Source organism: Atractosteus spatula, chromosome 9, assembly GCF_055471065.1.
Source record: "Atractosteus spatula isolate fAtrSpa1 chromosome 9, fAtrSpa1.hap1, whole genome shotgun sequence".
NCBI classification, from domain to species: Eukaryota; Metazoa; Chordata; class Actinopteri; order Semionotiformes; family Lepisosteidae; genus Atractosteus; species Atractosteus spatula.
Window position 1 is genome coordinate 23,319,912 of NC_142714.1, and position 19,602 is coordinate 23,339,513.

Sequence of the window (19,602 nt, forward strand, 5' to 3'; positions counted from 1 at the left end):
ACGTAATACTTAATAATTACAGTATACTTAAATATTCAATAAATGCATAACGCATTTGTTTCTTTGATGTCACAGATTTAGAGACTATATAAGTCCTGGTACTGGTTTACTGGATCCTAAGTCTGTGGTTTTCAGGAGATCAGGTAGGCTGTTCCGTACGAAATCTCTGTTTTGAAAGACAGCAATCAAGTGTCATGTGTGGCAGACATTACCATCAATCAGATGCCTTGCAGTGTAGGAGAGACCCATCAGTGCTCTGGTTGTGGGAGATCAGGAAATGTTTCACTCAGTCCCACTGAGTTCTTTTCTGTCACTAATCTATGTCTAGCAAATATTCAAAAAGTATTGCTAGCTCATTAATAAGGTTTATAAGGTTTTAAAAAACACATTAATATTCAACCATTTTTAGAAATTTCTTCTTCAGCCACAAAGATCTTTTTTTTGGTCTTTTTTAATTTCCTTTAATTAGTGCCTGTGTGATACTTGTGGGTATGCATATGTTAAATTAAATGTATTTCCCAAAACAGTTTTATGTTAACCCCAGATTTACCATCTGTATTAGTGGCAAGTGCGGTACATTATAACGGACTTCACAGAAATTGAAGATCTTACTGCTAAGTGGCTGCGACACAGATCTTACCGGGATGAAGATAAAATATTTAGCAATGAGGATAAAAATCAATCAACTCGTGAAGAGGAAAATACAAATTCCGTGTGAGGTGAGTGGGGGTTCGCAAGAAACTTAACATGATGGAAACGCATCACCGTTCATTCCCTGGTTTAAACAATAGATTACTTGACGTTTTGGGAGACGCAGTTTGGTATTGTATACTCAGCGGTAACATCATTTATGGGTTTGTTTTAGTTTTTATTAAGGAGGTATATGTGGAAGTGGGATGTACAAGCGCAAAACATCTCACTGTAGTAAATACTGAATAAACCTGAGCTATGATGCAACTTCCTGTGGTGTTTATACAAAGTGAGGGGTTGGGTTTGAGAGTAACTTGATACCACATCTCCCCCTTTTAAGGATCGGGGATGATTCTGTTGAATGAGGACAGCGGCGCTGCGGTACCTTGCTCTGAAGTCTACACGCCGGTGAGCGACACTCACACCAGAGCGAGTCCCAGCTGGCGAAGGGACTGGGGGTACAGTGATGTGATTGCATGAAGGTGTTGATGTGACAATCCGGCGGATAAAAAACAACCTCAAGGTAATACAATTGTTCTCATAAACTGCTGAGGTTTCATACTGTTGCATAGCAGAATGCGGATCCTAAAAGTTTTGTTATGCTGGGGAGGTGCACGGAGTGTCGTGGTTTGTACTCGTACGTGAGAGGCTGGGGAACTGGGATTACATTGTGAACTCTGTTTTTGCAGCAAATCCAATGAAACTATAGACGTCGAGTTTTGAGATGAGTGCTGATCGAGCCAAATCCCCGTTCAGATTTCTAGTGGTGAATTGAGCTAATTCGCAAATCTGGACGATTTTAAAAGGAACAGTAAGCAATTTTATGTACTTGAGATGGTACATTTTTCTGATTCACCTGCTCATTGTTAGAAGCTTGTAAATGACCATTAATTCTCCTGTGTTCGGGGAGTACACGAATTACAATTTGCCAACACTTTGTTTTACAAAGTTGTAAAAAAGAGACTCGTGGTGTTCATGTCTCCATGTAAATCTCTACCTGAACAAAACTTTCTTCTATTCTTATCTGTTGGTATTTATGTTTACTACTTTTAATCCTGTAATATAAATAGGTACAGTAGTTTTAAAATGGGATTATATTTTTGTTTTTAGACCAAATCATTAATAATATTTAAAAAACATAAAAATATAGATAGCCATTTAAAATATACATACAGGTGCCTGTTCGATATTTTTGTCTTGTTTGCTTAGAACCTGGTTTTAAGTAGCCTAATTGGTTCGTATCGCCATTAAGATTAAATTCTGCTTTTAAATTATCGCAGGAATGTATATTACATTATCTAATTTGCATGTTAAATAGCTTTGTGCTTTGGGTCTGATCCATGACATTTTCTAAAATTAATTTTGTCAGTCCGCCCTTTTGAGAATATAGTGATTGCCTCCGTTGCGTTTTTTACCCAGATAAAACAGCTACATCCAATATCAGTCAACTGATTGACTGATCTGCAATTCCTGTATAGTCACAGTACAAGATTTCTTTATCAGCTCTTGGGACAATGGTTTAGCCTCTGTATCAGGTGTACAGGCTACTATTCACAATAAGATTTGTTCTCTTTCCTTAATACAAAGTATTTTCCTTTCCTTCAACATTTAATTACACAGTACTAATTTAACATCATGCAGTATGGTCTAATTTAATTATATTTACCAAGCTCAGCTAGTTCTATTATTTTGTTCTGTTTATTTACTGAGTAGGTCAACGATCCAAGTTAAGGTCAGTAACCACCTCCCCAAAATAGTGTTCCTTTACTTGTAGGATTCATTAGAGACTTTTCCTTGGCTGGACAGATTGTCAGAGTGCCGAAGAGCTTTTATGAGAAAATCGAAGACTGAAGCCTGGATGTTATGACACTGTAATAACCATTTCAATTATTGACAAACACACACAGCTACATCTTTGTCTCTGATAAAGCTTATATTAAATGGAAGTTGTAATTGTGTTATTGTAGTAGCTCAAACAATAGCACACTATAATTTCCTGCCCATGGGTTTTGAACAAATACATTGATGCTTTCTTCATATTTTTAGTTACAAGTATGTGTGAATCAGTGTTTTCTCTTGACTGCTTTTTGAGAGCTGGTGCTGAAGATGTTTACACCTCAGTGCTGTGGAATGTCTTGAGCTATATTTGCTGCAGGCTGGTTCTGACACTGATAATAACTGTGGGCAGTTTACAGAAAGCCTGTTATTACTGTACTCTGCTTCCTCAGAAAGGTGGGAGACTCATTGACAGGAATTTCATTACCAGCAGGTCTAACAATACAACTGTTAAGAGACAGCATTTGTAATTGAGATGAAAGAAACAGATTTAAAGGAGTATGGTTTGTACTTGCTCATTATTTTGTTTCTCACCAGGTGCATGTTGAACGTGTTTGGCCTGCCTATTTTTCTGTTGTCATTTTAAGGACTATGATGGTACACAGCAAGGAATAATAAAGTTAAGCTGCCCTGATGGACTGTCTGATCAGGGAACTGTGACAGCCACAATGTTACAGACATCAGATAAGATCACTTTATTGGCCATATACAATTTCTTGTATTAGGAATTTGTCTTTTTGCGTACCCCAACTTGCTCTCCATGAGACACACAGACAGGGAGAGAAGCTTGGGGTCAGCCATTTATACGGTGGCCCTGGAGCAGTTGGGGTTAAGGGCCTTTCTCCGGGGCCCAACAGAGTAGGATTCCACTGCCAGCTGCTGGATACAAACCAGCAACCTTCCAGCCAAATGTGCAGATCCCTAGCCACAGAGCCACTGCAACACCCAGCTGCACCGGCATCCATCTTTTGTATGTCATATGGGGCATTACGATTAGACGTCATGTTCATATTTATTGCATGAGATATGTGGGACAGTTACCTTTTTGTAGGGTCGTATAACAGTATGCATACAGTGTAAAAAGGTGTTTGGCCAGAGTTTCTGAATGCATTAGCAAGATACTGAAACAGGGAAGGAGAAGACAAAAGTTTAGGACGTTTTCCCACCATTAGTCGGATTTCTCAGGTTCTGTTCAAAATAATCATTTTGAAGGGGTGGTTGAGAGAAGAAGATTACAGTACATTTTTAAGTGCTGACTACATTTCTAAGACTAATGCGGCATGTGACATGAACCAGGTGATGGCTGTTGTTTTCTTTACATTAAACAATGCAAAGTGTTTGCTGTGCTGGTGCATTGATCACCAGACTGGGCTTCCAATCCTCACAGCCCCTGGAGGTTGTTGATTAAGTGGAGTGTGTGGTGCAGTCTGCTGTCTCATCCTTCTGTAGATAGTGCTGGCCTCTGCCGGGCTGCTTCACACTACTGTACTAGGACTGTGCATCATTGTGCATTGTGACAAACAGTCCTCCAGAAGATTGGTGTAGAGCTAGTATTGAAAAATTGGATAATTCACCTCTAATGGAGGAGGCATTGTAGCGTTCAAAAGAGTTCAGTCTTTTGTTGGATATTAAAATACGTAGACTGACGTTTGATTCACTTGGCCAAACTTATCTGTCTGGTCTTCACTTACTTTCTAACTAAATCTTAGTCAACTTTGTAATAATCTGAGAATACTGTTTTTTTTTTTTACTTGTGGCACACAAACCAGTATAGTTTTGGCAAAGATCTAGCATCATAATTTTTTCAAATTTGTCCTTTTTACAGAAACTTAAAAATCAAATTTCTTAGTTATTAAGGAAAATATCTCACAATTTAATATTCTTGTTACCTGAACATCAGTTTCTTTTTCTTTAGTTCATATTGAGTCACAATTCTAGATAAGGGTTTGGATTTCAGAGAGACTTCAGCAATATTTTTAAAAGTTATAATCCTTAATCCTTCTGTGGTGGTTGTTGTTGTTTGATGATCACCTAAACAGAGGGCTTGCAATTTCTAAACTCTTTGAAAACACTTTACCTAATAGATAAAAGTTTATCTATTTTATCTGTTTTCTATTATCTAGTTAATCTATTCAGAGAGTTTTGTGTGCATCTGGAATTGCTTGTAATTCACATTCAAAGAGTATATCTTGTGCCAATCCCCCCAATTTCTATTGCTTTCGCATTTCTGTTGATGGAAAACATGCACAGTTGATGTCCTGCTCAAACAGGTTATGCATTCAGCCATTTAAAGATGTACAGGTTTCTGTTTTTAGTTTATTGTTAGGGTTACGTGATTATAGAAAGCATTCAGTGCTGATGCTGCAATGCTGGATTTAAATAACTAGAGTTATTTAAAGAGTTATGTTTGTGTACGTGAATGAGAAGAAAGGAAAAGTTTGGTTCCTTTGGTGATTCCAGTTGATAAGTCAATCACCCCTTACCCCAGCTGATCACTGCCTAGCTGTGTGCTATATTGAATACTTCAGGCTTTCATTGACCAATGCCTGGGAGACTTTTCACGTACTCCGAAGAAAACTCAACAACCAAAACATTGTTTTTTTACTTCTGTCTTTTGACTTTTCAACATGGAATTAAATGTCTACAAATCCGAAGGCTGCTGTTATTATTCGGCTGATGTTTTTATCCAAAACAGCTTCCATTTGTACAGTTGGGCATTTCACTGAAGATATCAGAGAGGAGTACTCTAGAGCCCCCCTGCACAGGATTTGAACCCACAACCTTCTAGTTCAGAGTCCAGAGCCCTAACTGGAAACCAAACCTTTCTGTAGGAAGCCAGGACTCACCTGATTCTAGTGCTACTCAGCTGGATGTGCTCCAGAAAGGTACCTCTGTACCTTCTGAGCTTCTTGACCACTAGAAACTTCAACACACAGGGCCCCATGAAAGATTCCCAAGTTAAATTTTACAAAATAATTTTAGAACTTTCTGCTTAGCAGGTGCTTTTCTTTACCTTCTTCTCCACAGCTTGCATCAGACTTAAACAAGGCTCTTGATGATTGGACTAGCTATTGCTGTGATTTCACTGTGCTGCGCTATAATAACTCTGGCTTTATCACTCTGAGACTTTATAAAGGTACTGTATGGTCCTTTTTGCAATAACCACTAAAGGAAGTAAAGAAAAACATCTAATCAAGATGAGGACCATGTGCCTGCGAGCTGAATATTGATCCTGGATGATTAAAACACAATCCCCAGCATGCTCTATAACTGAAGCAGATTTAACACGCATTAGCTTGAGATCCAGACTGCTGATTTCTGCCATGAAAGCCAAATCCTCAGGAAGCTGATCCGGATCTTGCAGAGAAAAACAGCAACATAGCAACATAAAATTGAAATGTCTCGCGGGGTGACATCATAGCAGCTCTAATCCCTGACATCACCGCTTACAGCTCTGTGCTCAGAAATCCCACGAAAGACTCTCTGGGCATTAGTCGAGTGAGCTGATGAGTCGATGAGATAGCTCTGCTCTCCCTGTGGGTCAATGCATCTCCAAAAACAGGGCTCACGCCTAGGGGGTGAGCTGAACAGGTTGTCAGAACAGCTTCATACTGAAATGTCTGTGCAAAAGTACAGCATTTGCTTCAGCTCTTTAGTGTTGTGTACTTGCTGTCGCTTTAGAAAGGGCAGGAGAATGGGAGTTAATAAGTAACAGCTCCTTTGGTTTCAACAGCTCTCCACTTTTTTTAGCTCGCAAACCATGGATTAAAAAAAACAACTTTTTCATAGGAGTCCATGCTCAGTTCAACATTGTCTAAAATAAAAATTTCCTTAAACCTTTAAAAATGTTTTTAATTTAAATTAGTTTGAAACTTTAAAAATACAAAGGTCCTCTTTTAGAATGTTCTGTTACTTTTGGAGTGTAAAATTTTGATTTTGATGTTGTAGTAGTTGTGAAAATCTGTAAAGCACTGGTCACTGTGTCAGGTACAGGGATCTGCAATGTGATGGATGGAAGTTGAGGGAGTGCAAAATTCTTTTCTAATGTAAGTTTATGTAATTAACCTCCTGCATGCTAATCTGTTCTACTCTCTCTGACACCCACATCACACACAAGATGGTATTTATGTTTTATTTTCAAGATGTTCTTGGATATAAAGGTTACCTGCCAAGTGAAAATTCGCAGCAGATAGGGGCCAGTTTGCACTTGACTGTTGTTGAAAGCAGTGCTGGCCTTTAGTTATTACCAGCCATGCATTTCCATGTTTATACACATTTCAGTATTTCTAATACATAGTCTCAACTTCCATGTTTATAGTCTATATATTTTTAAGTTTATTGCCAGTGCATGTCTGCTGCTAGTGTTTTCATGAATATTCAATTATTTTGACAAAGCAATATTTTTAAGACATTTTAGCGAAAGCAATACTTGATGTTAGAAAATGCACATGGTTAAATATCCATAGCTCCTGCTTCTTCTGCAATATTGCTCATTTTTGTGCTCAGCAATAGGGCTTCAGCAATAGTGCTCATTTTGATTTTAGTTAATTGTTCAACTAGCAAAATCTCCAAAATATTTTGGAGCTTGAAGGTGACATTTTTATTGTACTAAGGTTTGTTTTTTATTAGGATAATGTTGTTGTTCTACATTTATTCCATTGGTTGATGCAGAATTCCCCCTTTGTACGTGGCAGTAGGACAGCTAGTGTAAATAATTGTCAATGTTTAATTGAGTGAATTTAGTCATCGGATAGTTTTATTTTTCAGTGGCTGTTTCCAGAGATGTTTGTCCACATGAAACATAGAAATGGCAGGTCTGGTATGCTTGAGAAGGCAAAGTTTTTCCTATGTTGCATGTGAAAGTGAAATAAAATTCTTATTGCCTGTGAAACACTTTAATGATGAGGTAATACACATGGAAGCATTTTGTATGATGTGACCTTTTTGAAACAAATCTTTGGCCAGAGGAACTGTGCCTTAGTGTCTGGTGTGCATCTTCCAAAATACTTTGGGAAGATTAAGAATTCAACTTTTGTGCAAAATGCTCATTGTATAATGAGCAGCCTCTTGTCTTTATAAGTTAAAACCTGGAAAGCCAGAAGCTTTAATTTGGATTTAAAGTTTAAAACATATATACATAGCTTCCTAAGGTACTTAATTATCAGGTACAGTTCTAATTTCAAAGAGTGATTCTAAATCCCACATATCTGTGGCTTGGTTCATGTTAGTTTTGGTCTAACTACTCCAGTGAAGAATAATTATTTGGGCTGGCTGTGTAATAACTTCTCTCAATCTTTCAGCCTGATATTAGGATGTAACAGGAGTTTACCACAGTGACTCCTCAGAATTCACCACAGTCTGAGGAGACACTGTGTAGCTCAAAGGTGGGAGATCTTCAAAACCTGTAATGTCATGCTGTAGCCAGTTGGACATAGTGAATGGGAATTTCTTGTTTTTAGATTCAGTTATCAACTTCTGCACTCCCCTCTAGTCACCTTAACTTCGCCAAAATATACCCCTGGATCTAGCCTGAAATGCTTTCTTTCACTCTCGGCATGCTCTGTACATTCTGGAGGTCCAAATATAATAGTGCAGTAGTTATCATATGGCACTTAAAGTGACACCTGAAGCCCACTCCACAGCCGAAACGTTGTGTCTTTTTTCTTTTCAGCATGGAATCAACCATTACCTGTTCCCAGTAGTTATCCTTCCTGAAGTAACGGGTATCTCATATATTTTCATATCCAGGGTTCGAATCCAGCTGATTTGGGGAAAAAGTACATTTTTGCAAATGATTCTCTCCAGACACAGAGTTAGTCTTGGGAAGTAAACGGTTTAGCAGAGCTTAGTCTGTGTACCTCAAGCATCTCTCTCCAGCTCTCTGGGGCATGAAAGGCATTTAAGACCTGCTGGGTCAGCTGTACCAATATCTGGGCTTGGAAGTGTCAATTCCCACTTCAGATATAACCCACATGGTAGTTTTATTGTTTTAACCCAAAATCTACTTGCATTCTTAAGCAGGCTCCAATGGACATTTGTCCAATGGACAAGAGAGGTGAATAGTGATGATATGTCCTATCTGTGAGGGTTGCATAGACAAAAAGTATTATATTAACAAATTAGTGTTATATTTTCTTATTGACCTCTGCTATTATTTTAAATCACTGTAAATTTTAGCATCAGGAGGATTTGTGTGCTATTTCTGTTTTTGTCTCACAGGTTTCCTGACCAAGTCCAGAACTGATTGCAGCTGAGGTCATTTCAGGGGGATTTCTAAATTGCCCTCTTTGTAACAAACAATCCTGTGGGTGGATGCTGCCATCTCTGCAGTGACTTACAGGTTTCAGCTGTTGAAAAGACAAACAAGTCCCGTCTCTTATGATAATGAGTCGACTCCTCCTTTGGGGTGACTGACATTAGAAGGTGTTTATTGAGGTCAACTTCAGAAAGTAAAAGGACTAAAACATCCACGGCTCTCTTTACAAGGCAAATGAGTTTTGGCATTGTGGCCAAGTCCCTGTTACTTAGAGACACTTCGTCTTAAAGTAGTGAGGGCAAACAACTTGTATCAAAGTTAATTTTTCCATAGAGCTTTAAGCTTCCAAAACAGACAAGTCCTCTTTGAGCACCCTAGTTGTGTGCTTTTTTAATTTTAGACATTTTAAGTATACCAAGTTAGCTGTCAGGCTGGCAAATTATTATAATGATAGGATAAGATTGTGCTACTGTTTTGTGAGGATAGTGTGGAGCTCATGGGCTGTTTTGCTGGCACAGTGAGTGGCAGACGTTTAGCCACTTCTGGAGATGAAAGGACTTCATGCCAGCTTGGTTTTTCAACTAGCAATCTAAGTCGGCACAGCCTTCCTCTCAATGTAAATGTAGGGTTGTGCAGGATGCAATTGACTTTGTGCTGTGGAGTGAGGTTTAGCCTTTTGACTGTTTTCTTTTGACCTGCTGCTACTTTTGAAGTGCTTTACAAGTGAATAGTGTTTTGGAAAAACAGATTCTTTCGACTGTGCATTGTGCGACTTCGTAGCCCAGTATTGGCAAAATGCTGTAAAATGCTTCAAGAGGGTTGTTGTCTCAAATCAGGACAAAAAGGCAAAATAAAGATCAGAGTAAAAGTACTGAAATTTAGTCAAATGAATAAATAGCACAGAGTTATGGCCAACTCTGGCCTTGAGCAGAACAGACTGTTTTCCTCTCCATCTCAGCTGTCTGTTACTTAATTGTATCAATTGCAGTATTTGTCTGTAAAAAATCATCTTTCATGTACTTAAGGACTCATGCTTGAATCCCCACAGCTCGAACAGCAATTTCTTACCTCACTCACTGGTAATGCAGTACAATAATTTGGTCTTTTACCTTTCATGAGATTATTAAATACAGGATCAGATCCACACTAAAACCTATAAAAGGTGATGCAAGTAATTTGAATGGTGATCCTCACAAAAAGCAAAGTAAGATGGTGTATAGATTAACTGAAGTAAAACAATTGCATGGTAATTTACATTGTTTTGTTCAGTTTCTTTACAAAATGCTGACATTTTATGACTAAACTAATTTATTTTTGTATCTTTACTTTTAAAGGCACGTCTGTGCCACTTCATAATAAGAACAGTGACATCAGAATTTCTCTTCATGTCAGCTGAAATGAGATCGTGAATATGTGATGCCGCAAATCTAGTGGGAAAATGCAACAGTCCTGGAAAAAAAAAGAGACGGAAGAGAATGTGTTGCCACTTAAACATGGCTTTAAACTGTGATGTTTGAGAGAAAGCGGAGCTCATTTTGTTTCGCTGCCACAGGCTGTGAGTCATGCTGTTCGTGGATTTTGAATCAGGTCGTTTCCATGCACTCTAAAGCAAGCTCTGTTAAGTCCTGGGCTAGTATACCATAGGAGGGGGGTGGGGGAATTGGAGTTTGTGATGAGATGCAGTTCATTCCCTGGTGTTACAAAGCTTACGGGAACTGGAGGAGTTGGAATTAGCACATCCCTGCAAACTGTGTTTAACTAGCAAATGGTCTGTTTGTGCTCAGCTGTCAGAGACTGTTCAGAGGTCTGTCTTCTGTAGCCTGTCTCTGCTGCTCTGCACCTCTGTTTCTGCCCCCTCTGGCAGAATCAGTGCCTCGGGTCACTTTTGCTCTAGAAAAACAATAATAATCTTTGACTGAGTCTTTTTTCCTTTTCTTATCTTTCTTTAGTCATGCCCCGATATCACAGTTAAAGCCTACCGCAATCGATATGCTTAACGAACCCAAGGTAATCTTGTGGTTTCCAGCATCCACATCTCCCATTTTGAGTATTTTGTTAGGAGCCAGTTTTGCTTCCCAGTTTTGTAAAGAAATAAGTCTATGTTTAATAAGTGACAACCAAGAAAAAGCTGTTTCTGTTTTCCTCCCATAGATTAAGTTTTATGAAATTAGTTGAAAGTCATTTGGAGTTTAAATGTAAGAGTTCTTTTAGCTGTGAACTGTTGTTCTGACTGCGTGTCTAAAGCCTGGTTTTTAATTATCACAGTGGTGGAATTGAGCTTAACAAGGGGATAATGGGCTGTAATTATAACATAAAGAAAAAAACAAGGCCTGAATAGACATGTCCCCTGAATGTAGCTTTTAAATTTCATTTAAACTTTCTGAAGTCTTTTAGCTAATTTTATACAAAGCATGCAGTATATGCTGCAGTTAAGAAGCTGACTTTTAAAATTTTACTGACTTCTTAAGTGTGCTCTACTTTCTTCAAATTCAAATAAAAATAAAAAAACAGTTTATTCTTTAAAATATATAAGAGTATTGAAACTGCAAATGTTATTCAGATATCTTTATTTTCAAATATAAAAAATTGGATCACCATACTTATGTCATCTTGTACTGTTTTTGATTCCTTAAACTTTCAGAAATTAATTGACTGTTTTTGGATCAGAAGACAACTTTTGATTCAACAAAAAATCGTCTGTCTTCATGACTCTTGCATTAAATGAATTCTGAATGCTGTGGATTCACAAATCTGTGTTTGCGCTTTGCGGTTTCTTGTTGTAAAGTTCAGTTACAGATTAGTCCAGTCTTCAAACAGGATTGCCTGCTGTTTAATTTTTCTCTTCCCTCCCTGTATTCCCCAGTCAGATCAGAAGGGGAGTCTTAAAGGGGTGTGGAACCGTGGTTGACATTATTTGTTTGCACGTGCCAGGATAAACTCCCCCTTTCAAGAGTATTTGGCTTATGGACATCTGATTTCACCGATTGCCAAATCACGCTAAAATCTTGTCACAGTTTGTTTTTCTATTGTACATTATAGTACATAATATGCATTACGTTTATATTGTTTGTAGTTCTCAGTATAATGCCCTTATCTGTTTTTAACACAATTTAAAGACCCTTTAACCTTTATATCACCACAACCATTAATGACTTGCCCAAAGTCAGTGCTTTGGTTCTTACATTTTTTTCTGTCAGAGTTATTCTAAAAATATCTCAAGTGGGACTTGTCTAAAAGGGCTATAATGATGACCATTTTACTAGAGCTCTCTCACACTACCACAAATTGCTTGTAAGTCCCAGGGAGAAGTGATTATAGACTATGGAAGTCCTGGGTTTGCGTCATCTTTTTGCTGCCGTAACGTATTTATTACTGCTCACTGGGCACCGCTGACTTGTTTTCTCTCAGAAGGGTGGAAAGATCGTGCAAGGCTTTTACTGACCACAGATGAGTTTGTGTCCTCAAACTGGGAACAAGAAAGCAAAGACAAGACATCCTGTTGGTTGTCAACCTCTGGGCCTGGCTTTTGAATTGCCTTCTGCATCCTGGAAACCCAATAAGACTGTCTAAGATCCCCATTCGATGTGTGTTTTCACTTCGTCAAATAGTTGCTGCTCAGTCATTCACAGGTAACGAGGCCCCAGACGCCACCCACCTTTTCCAAACACTCGTTCTTTTGGATCACTTTGCTTTTGTTTCCACTGTAATGAGACTGTCATGCAGAAGGACACTCGGCCTATTGTGGCCTGCTCACTTCAATTTACTCATGCCCTGTAATTAGGAAGCGCTAGGAGGGCTTATTGTGTGAAGATGGAGCATAACGAGAGCTTCCTGGCTCAACCATACCTCAAAGCCATATCCCCTATAAAAAAGGAGCTTAGCTTTTCACTTTTTTCTCTCTCTCTGTTAGCCTTTGCTTAATCCCTGTGCTCGCATAACTCAGCTAGTTTTTGCTGCCTGACGGTGCTAATTCACACCAGTGTCTTTCAGGTCAGGTGGAAAGTTTGCATAAAAAAATAACCAAGCTCCCAGAAAGCGCTTACTTTGGATCATGCAGGTAACAAATTCCCAGACTTCCATGCCTGAAGGCTGGAGAATTATTTGGAAAGTGGCAAGGTTTTCTTTTCAGAGAGTAGCTGCCTGATACAGTAGAAGGTTACCACGGAGATTAAAAGTGGGCCTACAGCAAATGTTAGCTTAAAGTGATTTAAGAATAAGCCCCTAGGTTTTAGTCCCATTGAAAAAATGAAGTTCAAGTTTTGTTTCGACTAATTTTGTCTACCATTGTCAAAGGTTTTATAGATACTTTAGAACACAGGTTTTCCATATACATTGGTGTGAAAAAGTATTTTCCCCCTTCCTGATTTCTTATTTTTTTGCATGTTTGTCACACTGAAATGTTTCAGATCATCAAACAAATTGAAATATTAGACAAAGATAACACAAGTAAACACAAAACGCAGTTTTTAAATGAAGGTTTTTATTATTAAGGGAAAAAAAAAATCCAAACCTACATGGCCCTGTGTGAAAAAGTGATTGCCCCCCCTGTTAAAACATAAATCAACTGTGGTTTATCACATCTTTGGAAAGCTGAGTTCAATTTCTCTAGCCACACCCAGGCCTGATTACTGCCACACCTGTTCTCAATCAAGAAATCACTTAAATAGGACCTGCCTGACAAAGTGAAGTAGACCAAAAGATCCTCAAAAGCTAGACATCTTGCTGCGATCCAAAGAAATTCAGGTACAAATGAGAAACAGAGTAATTGAGATTTATCAGTCTGGAAAAGGTTATAAAGCCATTTATAAAGCTTTGGGACTCCAGCGAACCACAGTGAGAGCCATTATCCACAAATGGCGAAAACATGGAACAGTGGTGAACCTTCCCAGGAGTGGCCGGCCGACCAAAATTACCCCAAGAGCGCGGCGACGACTCATCCAAGAGGTCAGAAAAAACCCCACAACAACATCCAAAGAACTGCAGGCTTCACTTGCCTCAGTTAAGGTCAGTGTTCATGACTCCACCATAAGAAAGAGACTGGGCAAAAATGGCCTGCATGGCAGAGTTCCAAGACGAAAACCACTGCTGAGCAAAAAGAACATAAAGGCTTATCTCAGTTTTGCCAGAAAACATCTTGATGATCCCCAAGACTTTTGGGAAAATACTCTGTGGACTGACGAGACAAAAGTTGAACTTTTTGGAAGGTGTGTGTCCCATTACATCTGGCGTAAAAGTAACACAGCATTTCAGAAAAGGAACATCATACCAACAGTAAAATATGGTGGTGGTAGTGTGATGGTCTATGGCTGTTTTGCTGCTTCAGGACCTGGAAGACTTGCTGTGGTAAATGGAACCATGAATTCTGCTGTCTACCAAAAAATCCTGAAGGAGAATGTCCGGCCATCTGTACATGACCTCAAGCTGAAGCGCACTTGGGTTCTGCAGCAGGACAATGATCCAAAACACACCAGCAAGTCCACCTCTGAATGGCTTAAGAAAAACAAAATGAAGACTTTGGAGTGGCCTAGTCAAAGTCCTGACCTGAATCTGATTGAGATGTTGTGGCATGACCTTAAAAAAGCAGTTAAGGCTCGAAAACCCTCCAATGTGGCTGAATTACAACAATTCTGCAAAGATGAGTGGGCCAAAATTCCAATTTGTTTGATCTGAAACATTTCAGTGTGACAAACATGCAAAAAAATAAGAAATCAGGAAGGGGGCAAACACTTTTTCACACCACTGTATCTCTTAGGCCTGCATTTCTTTTCCAGTCTATAGTATCAATGCAATGTGGGCTGTCTGCAGGGCCAAGTCCCACAGTGTCTACGTGTCAACTTGCAGGTTGTTTCACTCACATGATCACCTCTTATAAACACCTTATTAAATAGCGGGCAGCATGATGGCATAGTGATTGTCATTGCTGCCTTGTAGTGCTGGGGCTCTGGGTTCTATTCTTGGGGTGTAGTCTGTGTGGACTTTGTATGTTCTCCCCATATGCCCGTGGGTTTCCTCCCACAGAATAAAGACATGCTGTTAAGTTAATTGACTTCTGGGAAAATTGTCCCTGGTTGAGTGTGTGTGTGTCTTTGTCTGTGATGGACTGGCGTCCTGTCCAGGGTGTATCCTGCCTTGTGCCTGTTTCTTACAGGAATAGACCCAAGCTCTCCTGCTACTCTGTGTTGGATAAAGAGGTTAGAAAATGGAGAATCCAGAGGTTAAGTAAGATGTGGAGATCTTCTAGACTAGAGTGTTAAGTCTGTCAAAAAAAGAAAAACTCTCTCTTTTGAAAAATGGATGTCCTGGATTTCAGTTCCAGACGCTACAAAAGCCATAACAATGGGAAAACTCAAAGGGCATAAAGTATCTCAGCTGTGTATCTGATGAAATCACTCCTGTGCTGCACTGGCTCAGCAAGGAACAGAGGAGTGACAGTTAAAGGTTTATTCCATGACGAAAGGAAAGGAGACACAATATTTTGGCTGTGGAGCCTTCTTCAGGTGTGTGAAGAAGGCTTCATTTCTGAAACGTTGTGTCTCTTTTCAGCAGGGAATAAACCTTTACCTGTTTCTTTGCTTCCTCTGCATGCTGACACAGCTCCCTACTTGAACAGATTAGTGACGCTGAACAGCCTACTACAGTTTATCAGGCAACCTTGCTGCTGTGTCTGTATAGTTGTTGAAAATGTTTAGATATGTAAGTATTTATTTAAACACACAACCCTTTGTTCGTTAAAGCAAACAAATACATGAAACGAATAAGTGAGGAAATGGAAAGTGATGTTTAGAAGGAGAGAGAGGTGAGGCAAGTGGTAAGAATTGAAATCTGTCTTTGTTGGGGTTTCCTCACTGGCCTTGCCTCCCAGACACGTCGGGGAACAGCTGTACGTTATGTAATGGAGAGTCTCTTTCCCAGGGCTGCAGGACAGGGAGCCTAGCTGGTGGCGAGCTGAGAAGGCGAGGCAGGATGGCGGATGTTCTGGAGAACGGCGGCCCTGTGGACTGGCAGAAGCGCTGCGTTGCCCTGGAGACCCAGCTGCTCAAGTTCCGGCTGCAGGCTGGCAAGATCCGCGAGCTGCTGGCAGAGAAGGTGAGGTGATCTGCTGTCTGCTGACATCCGTTGCACAGTGTCAGAAAGCTGTTCCTTTCTAGATGCTTGGAAGTTAGTGCTTTTACAATAAGCCAGCTGTATCCTCCAGGTTTCGTTCTTCTAGTGTGAGCAAGAAGAATTCTAATTGTTTGATTACATCATGGGCGGCCAGGTGGCACAGTGGATAGCATCACTGCCTTGCTGCACTGGAGCCCTGAGTCCAGTTCCTGGGGTGCTATCTGTTTGGAGTTTGGATGTTCTCCGCATGTTTGTGTGGGTTTCCTCCCACAGCCCAAAGACCTACTGGTAGGTTAGTTGGCTTCTGGGAAAACTGGCCCTGGTGTGAGCGTGTGCATGTGTGTGTCTGTCCTGTCATGGAGTAGCGTCTCCTCCAGGGTGTGCCCTGCCTTGTTCCCGTTGCTTGCTGGCACACGCTCCGGCTGCCCCACAACCCTGAATTTGATAAAACGGATCGAAAACGGATGGATGGGTGATTACATCATCTGTTTTTAGGTTCTGAGCCAACTGTAATCTTATTACATATATAGATACTCACAAATGTGAGGAAAAGAATAGTCATGAAATGTATGCAGCTTTGTCTTCGGAAGCAAAAAAAAAAGATCTGGAAACTCTGGCCTTTGAGCAGCTGAAAGACAGTGGAACAGAACATGAGCGATTTGCCTGTAATCCTCCCTTTCTGATCATCAGCTTTGTTTTCCTCCTGGATTCACATTGGAGTGGCTGGAGAGTCAGATAGCCTTTGTAGTTTCCTGTCTTTTTTTTCCTTCACATTCCTCAGACGTGGTTCCTTGTCCTGTAGTTGAGATACAAGCTGAGATATGTGTAAGACCTGACATCAGGATAAAGGCTGCACTATTTTTTGCAGGTCAAGACTGCAGTTTTTATATAAAGTCTTTATAAATATTAAACTTGTATAGCTAAACTACTCCCATTTGGTACACGCCTCTGTGACTCCAGGTGTAATGGTAATAGACCCAGGGAATCCCTGCTGCAATCTCACTCTCAAACAAAGTAAAGCAACTCTCTTATCTCCTGAAACACTGTTGTATTGCATCCTTTTGTCAGTGATATTTATCTATTTCTTGTTGGATTGTTTTTTTTTGGTCCCTGCTGTATAACAAGTGTCTCCCAGAGGGATAATAAAGTTTGACGTGAAATGAAACTGAAACAAAATACCAGCCAGGCCAAGCTAAGATTGCAAGCGTGACTGGGAGAAGCAGTCTGCTTGTGCTAACTGTGCATTTCACCATGAAGGACAAAGTGGTAAAAAAATACAGCAGGCAAGTGCTGCCCTTTTTTAAAGAGGTGTTCTGCAGTCCATTCTAAACAAGAAATGCAGACTCTTGTCTTGTTAGCAGGATGTTTACAGTCTAAATATAAGTCCTAGATAATACTGGTGTCTGGTGATGGATGCAGAAAGCATTTATTTTGCTTGTTTCTCCTGTCAATTGCAGCGGATCCAAGCCTGCCTTGGATTTTCCCTTCTCAGGATCATTGACTTTTTTTTTGCCCTGACAGAAAACTGCATTTTGAGATTAAACTATAGCCAGGGGATCTGTTCTGAGCCGGGTTTGAGCCAGGTTTGGAAGATTAAGGATTACAAACCTTTTTTTTTATTTTGCTCAGGCAGGTTAAGATTTGGTTGCTAGGGTTTGAGTAACGTACACATTAACCACCTTTAGTCAAGCAGAGGGAGGAAGAAAACTCAGAACCTTTGACTGGTTGGGAGAATAATTACTGGGCTTTGCACTTAAGAGGCAATGATATGCTGAGGTTTTTTTTCCTCTTTAACACAGTTTGTGAAAGCTAGCTGTTGCATGTCCAGATGTGTTACGCTCACCCAAACTGACCCTGATCATAAAGAAAGCCTAGAGACATCCATTTCAATGCTTTTGTGCACTTTCTCTGATCTGTTGTTATGTTTTAGTTGAACGCCCTGTCATGGCAGTAGTTAAAAGATGGTAAAACTGCAAATAGCTGTTACTGCAGTGGATTGGTTCTTGAAATCTGTTCTGACTGCCACTTCTTCTTGCACAGTTTATAGAACAGAGATCAGCAGAGCACAAAACCGATGAAATTTGGTAGAGAAATCACTTGAGCTGGCATTTTTTTTTAAATTGAGATTTTATTTTGCTACTCCAACTTGCACAATACACAATCATTTAATTCTACATAAATTAAGAAAACGTATTTTAAGATTTTAAAGAAAAGCAACTTTCATATGATGACGAATGATGGTTCATTTCCCCAGAAGATGAATCTGAGAGCACATTAATACTACTAAAAGTTAAAAAAAACAGATTTAAAAGAAAAGCAACTTTCATATGATGACGAATGATGGTTCATTTCCCCAGAAGATGAATTTGAGATTTTGTGGAGAATGTGGAGGAGGAAGTGTGTATCGTGTTTATTTTGAGAGAGCTCTACCACTGTCCATTTGACTGCAGATTTCAGTTTCTGTCTTGTCCTTGCCTGTGTCTCGATTTGGTGGCTCAGAGAAGGAATTCCATGCTTTTGAAGAGCACTGTGGCTGAACAGGCTGTGGTCTAGTCGGGTTTTTAAACCATACAGACCGAAAAGTCGTTAGCCAGGCCTGGACTGGAGTGACTCGTCAACTGGGTGTAGGAGGGTTGGGTTCATGTTTGGCTGTTCTTTTGTGGTATGGGTTTCCATTGGGAGGCCTCTTCCTGCATGCTTTCAAGGGAGGAATTTAGTGGGAAGAGGTATCAGGTTCATCATTCGGCACAACATCAACCATATCTTTAAGCCACCGCTGAAAGAGAAAACTGCTACTACTTAGAGAATCATCTCTACACCTGTGTCTCAGGAAGCCACTCACTCTTTCACACTATAGTTGAATCCTTCTGAATGTTAGAATATATTCTTCTGGACTGGCTATATACAGGACTATTGAGAAACTGCTTCTTGGGATGATGTACTGGAATAGTTTGCGTTCCTAGTCGTTGAAGGTTTGAGCTCACAGCCTGGAGTGCATCGATTCAGATCTCCACAACCAGTTTTATGCGTTCTTTTCTGGTTTGCTTTTGGCCATTGGATATTTTTCTCCTTTCATTTTTCAACTTAAGTGTTTTAGTTTCACTTTGTCAAATGTTTCTTCTAGAAAAAAAAATATATCTATGGTGCAAACTCAACCCTAAATATTTTGTTTGAATATCTGTATCGTTCTGCAAGGTGTTTGGATGATTGAGTCTTCTTAAAATTAAAAGGCATTTGTCCTGTTAATCTAATATACACAGTGATTTTTTTTACATACCAATGTCTTTTCTTTATCTCAGCCTTTGCAGTTGCCAATTAATGATTCAACTCCTGCCTCAGGTTACCATTAGTAGGCAGATGAGGGGCTGTTAATAATTATGGGGAGAAGCAGGTCGTGGCATGGGAGTGGGGGCAGTGATGTTAGTTTTGCAGACCAGAAAGATTAAGCAACACTTTCAGAGGTAATCTGGCAGAGTTGCTTGTTATTCAAGTGGTTCTGCTGTTGGTTAGAACAGTGGTTCTCAATGCTGATCCTGGAAGCTGTCTGTTATTTTTTTCCCAGCTGAACTCCAGCTGTTTTTTTTTCTGTGCTGAACATCTCAAGTGCTAATTAAGGATTTAATTGATCTTTTAGCTTGTTTATACTTTTATTTGACTCATTTCTTAAGGCAGTCTTGAGTGTCAAGTACACCCAATTTCAAGGGTACCTTCACCAC

The 19,602-nt window shown here is 39.7% G+C and overlaps 1 protein-coding gene across 2 annotated transcripts in view; it reads left to right on the forward strand.

The window, feature by feature from the left end:
- The first annotated feature begins 1,111 nt into the window (after positions 1 to 1,111).
- Positions 1,112 to 19,602, forward strand: part of plekhh1 (pleckstrin homology, MyTH4 and FERM domain containing H1) — a 72,964-nt gene continuing 54,473 nt past the window's right edge. For both annotated transcript variants that reach the window (XM_088925939.1, XM_088925940.1), the window contains exons 1-2: positions 1,112 to 1,213; positions 15,695 to 15,868. In XM_088925939.1, coding sequence (XP_088782065.1) covers positions 15,746 to 15,868 — 123 coding nt within the window. In that variant the 5' untranslated portion in view covers positions 1,112 to 1,213; positions 15,695 to 15,745. The remainder of the gene's footprint in view (positions 1,214 to 15,694; positions 15,869 to 19,602) is intronic.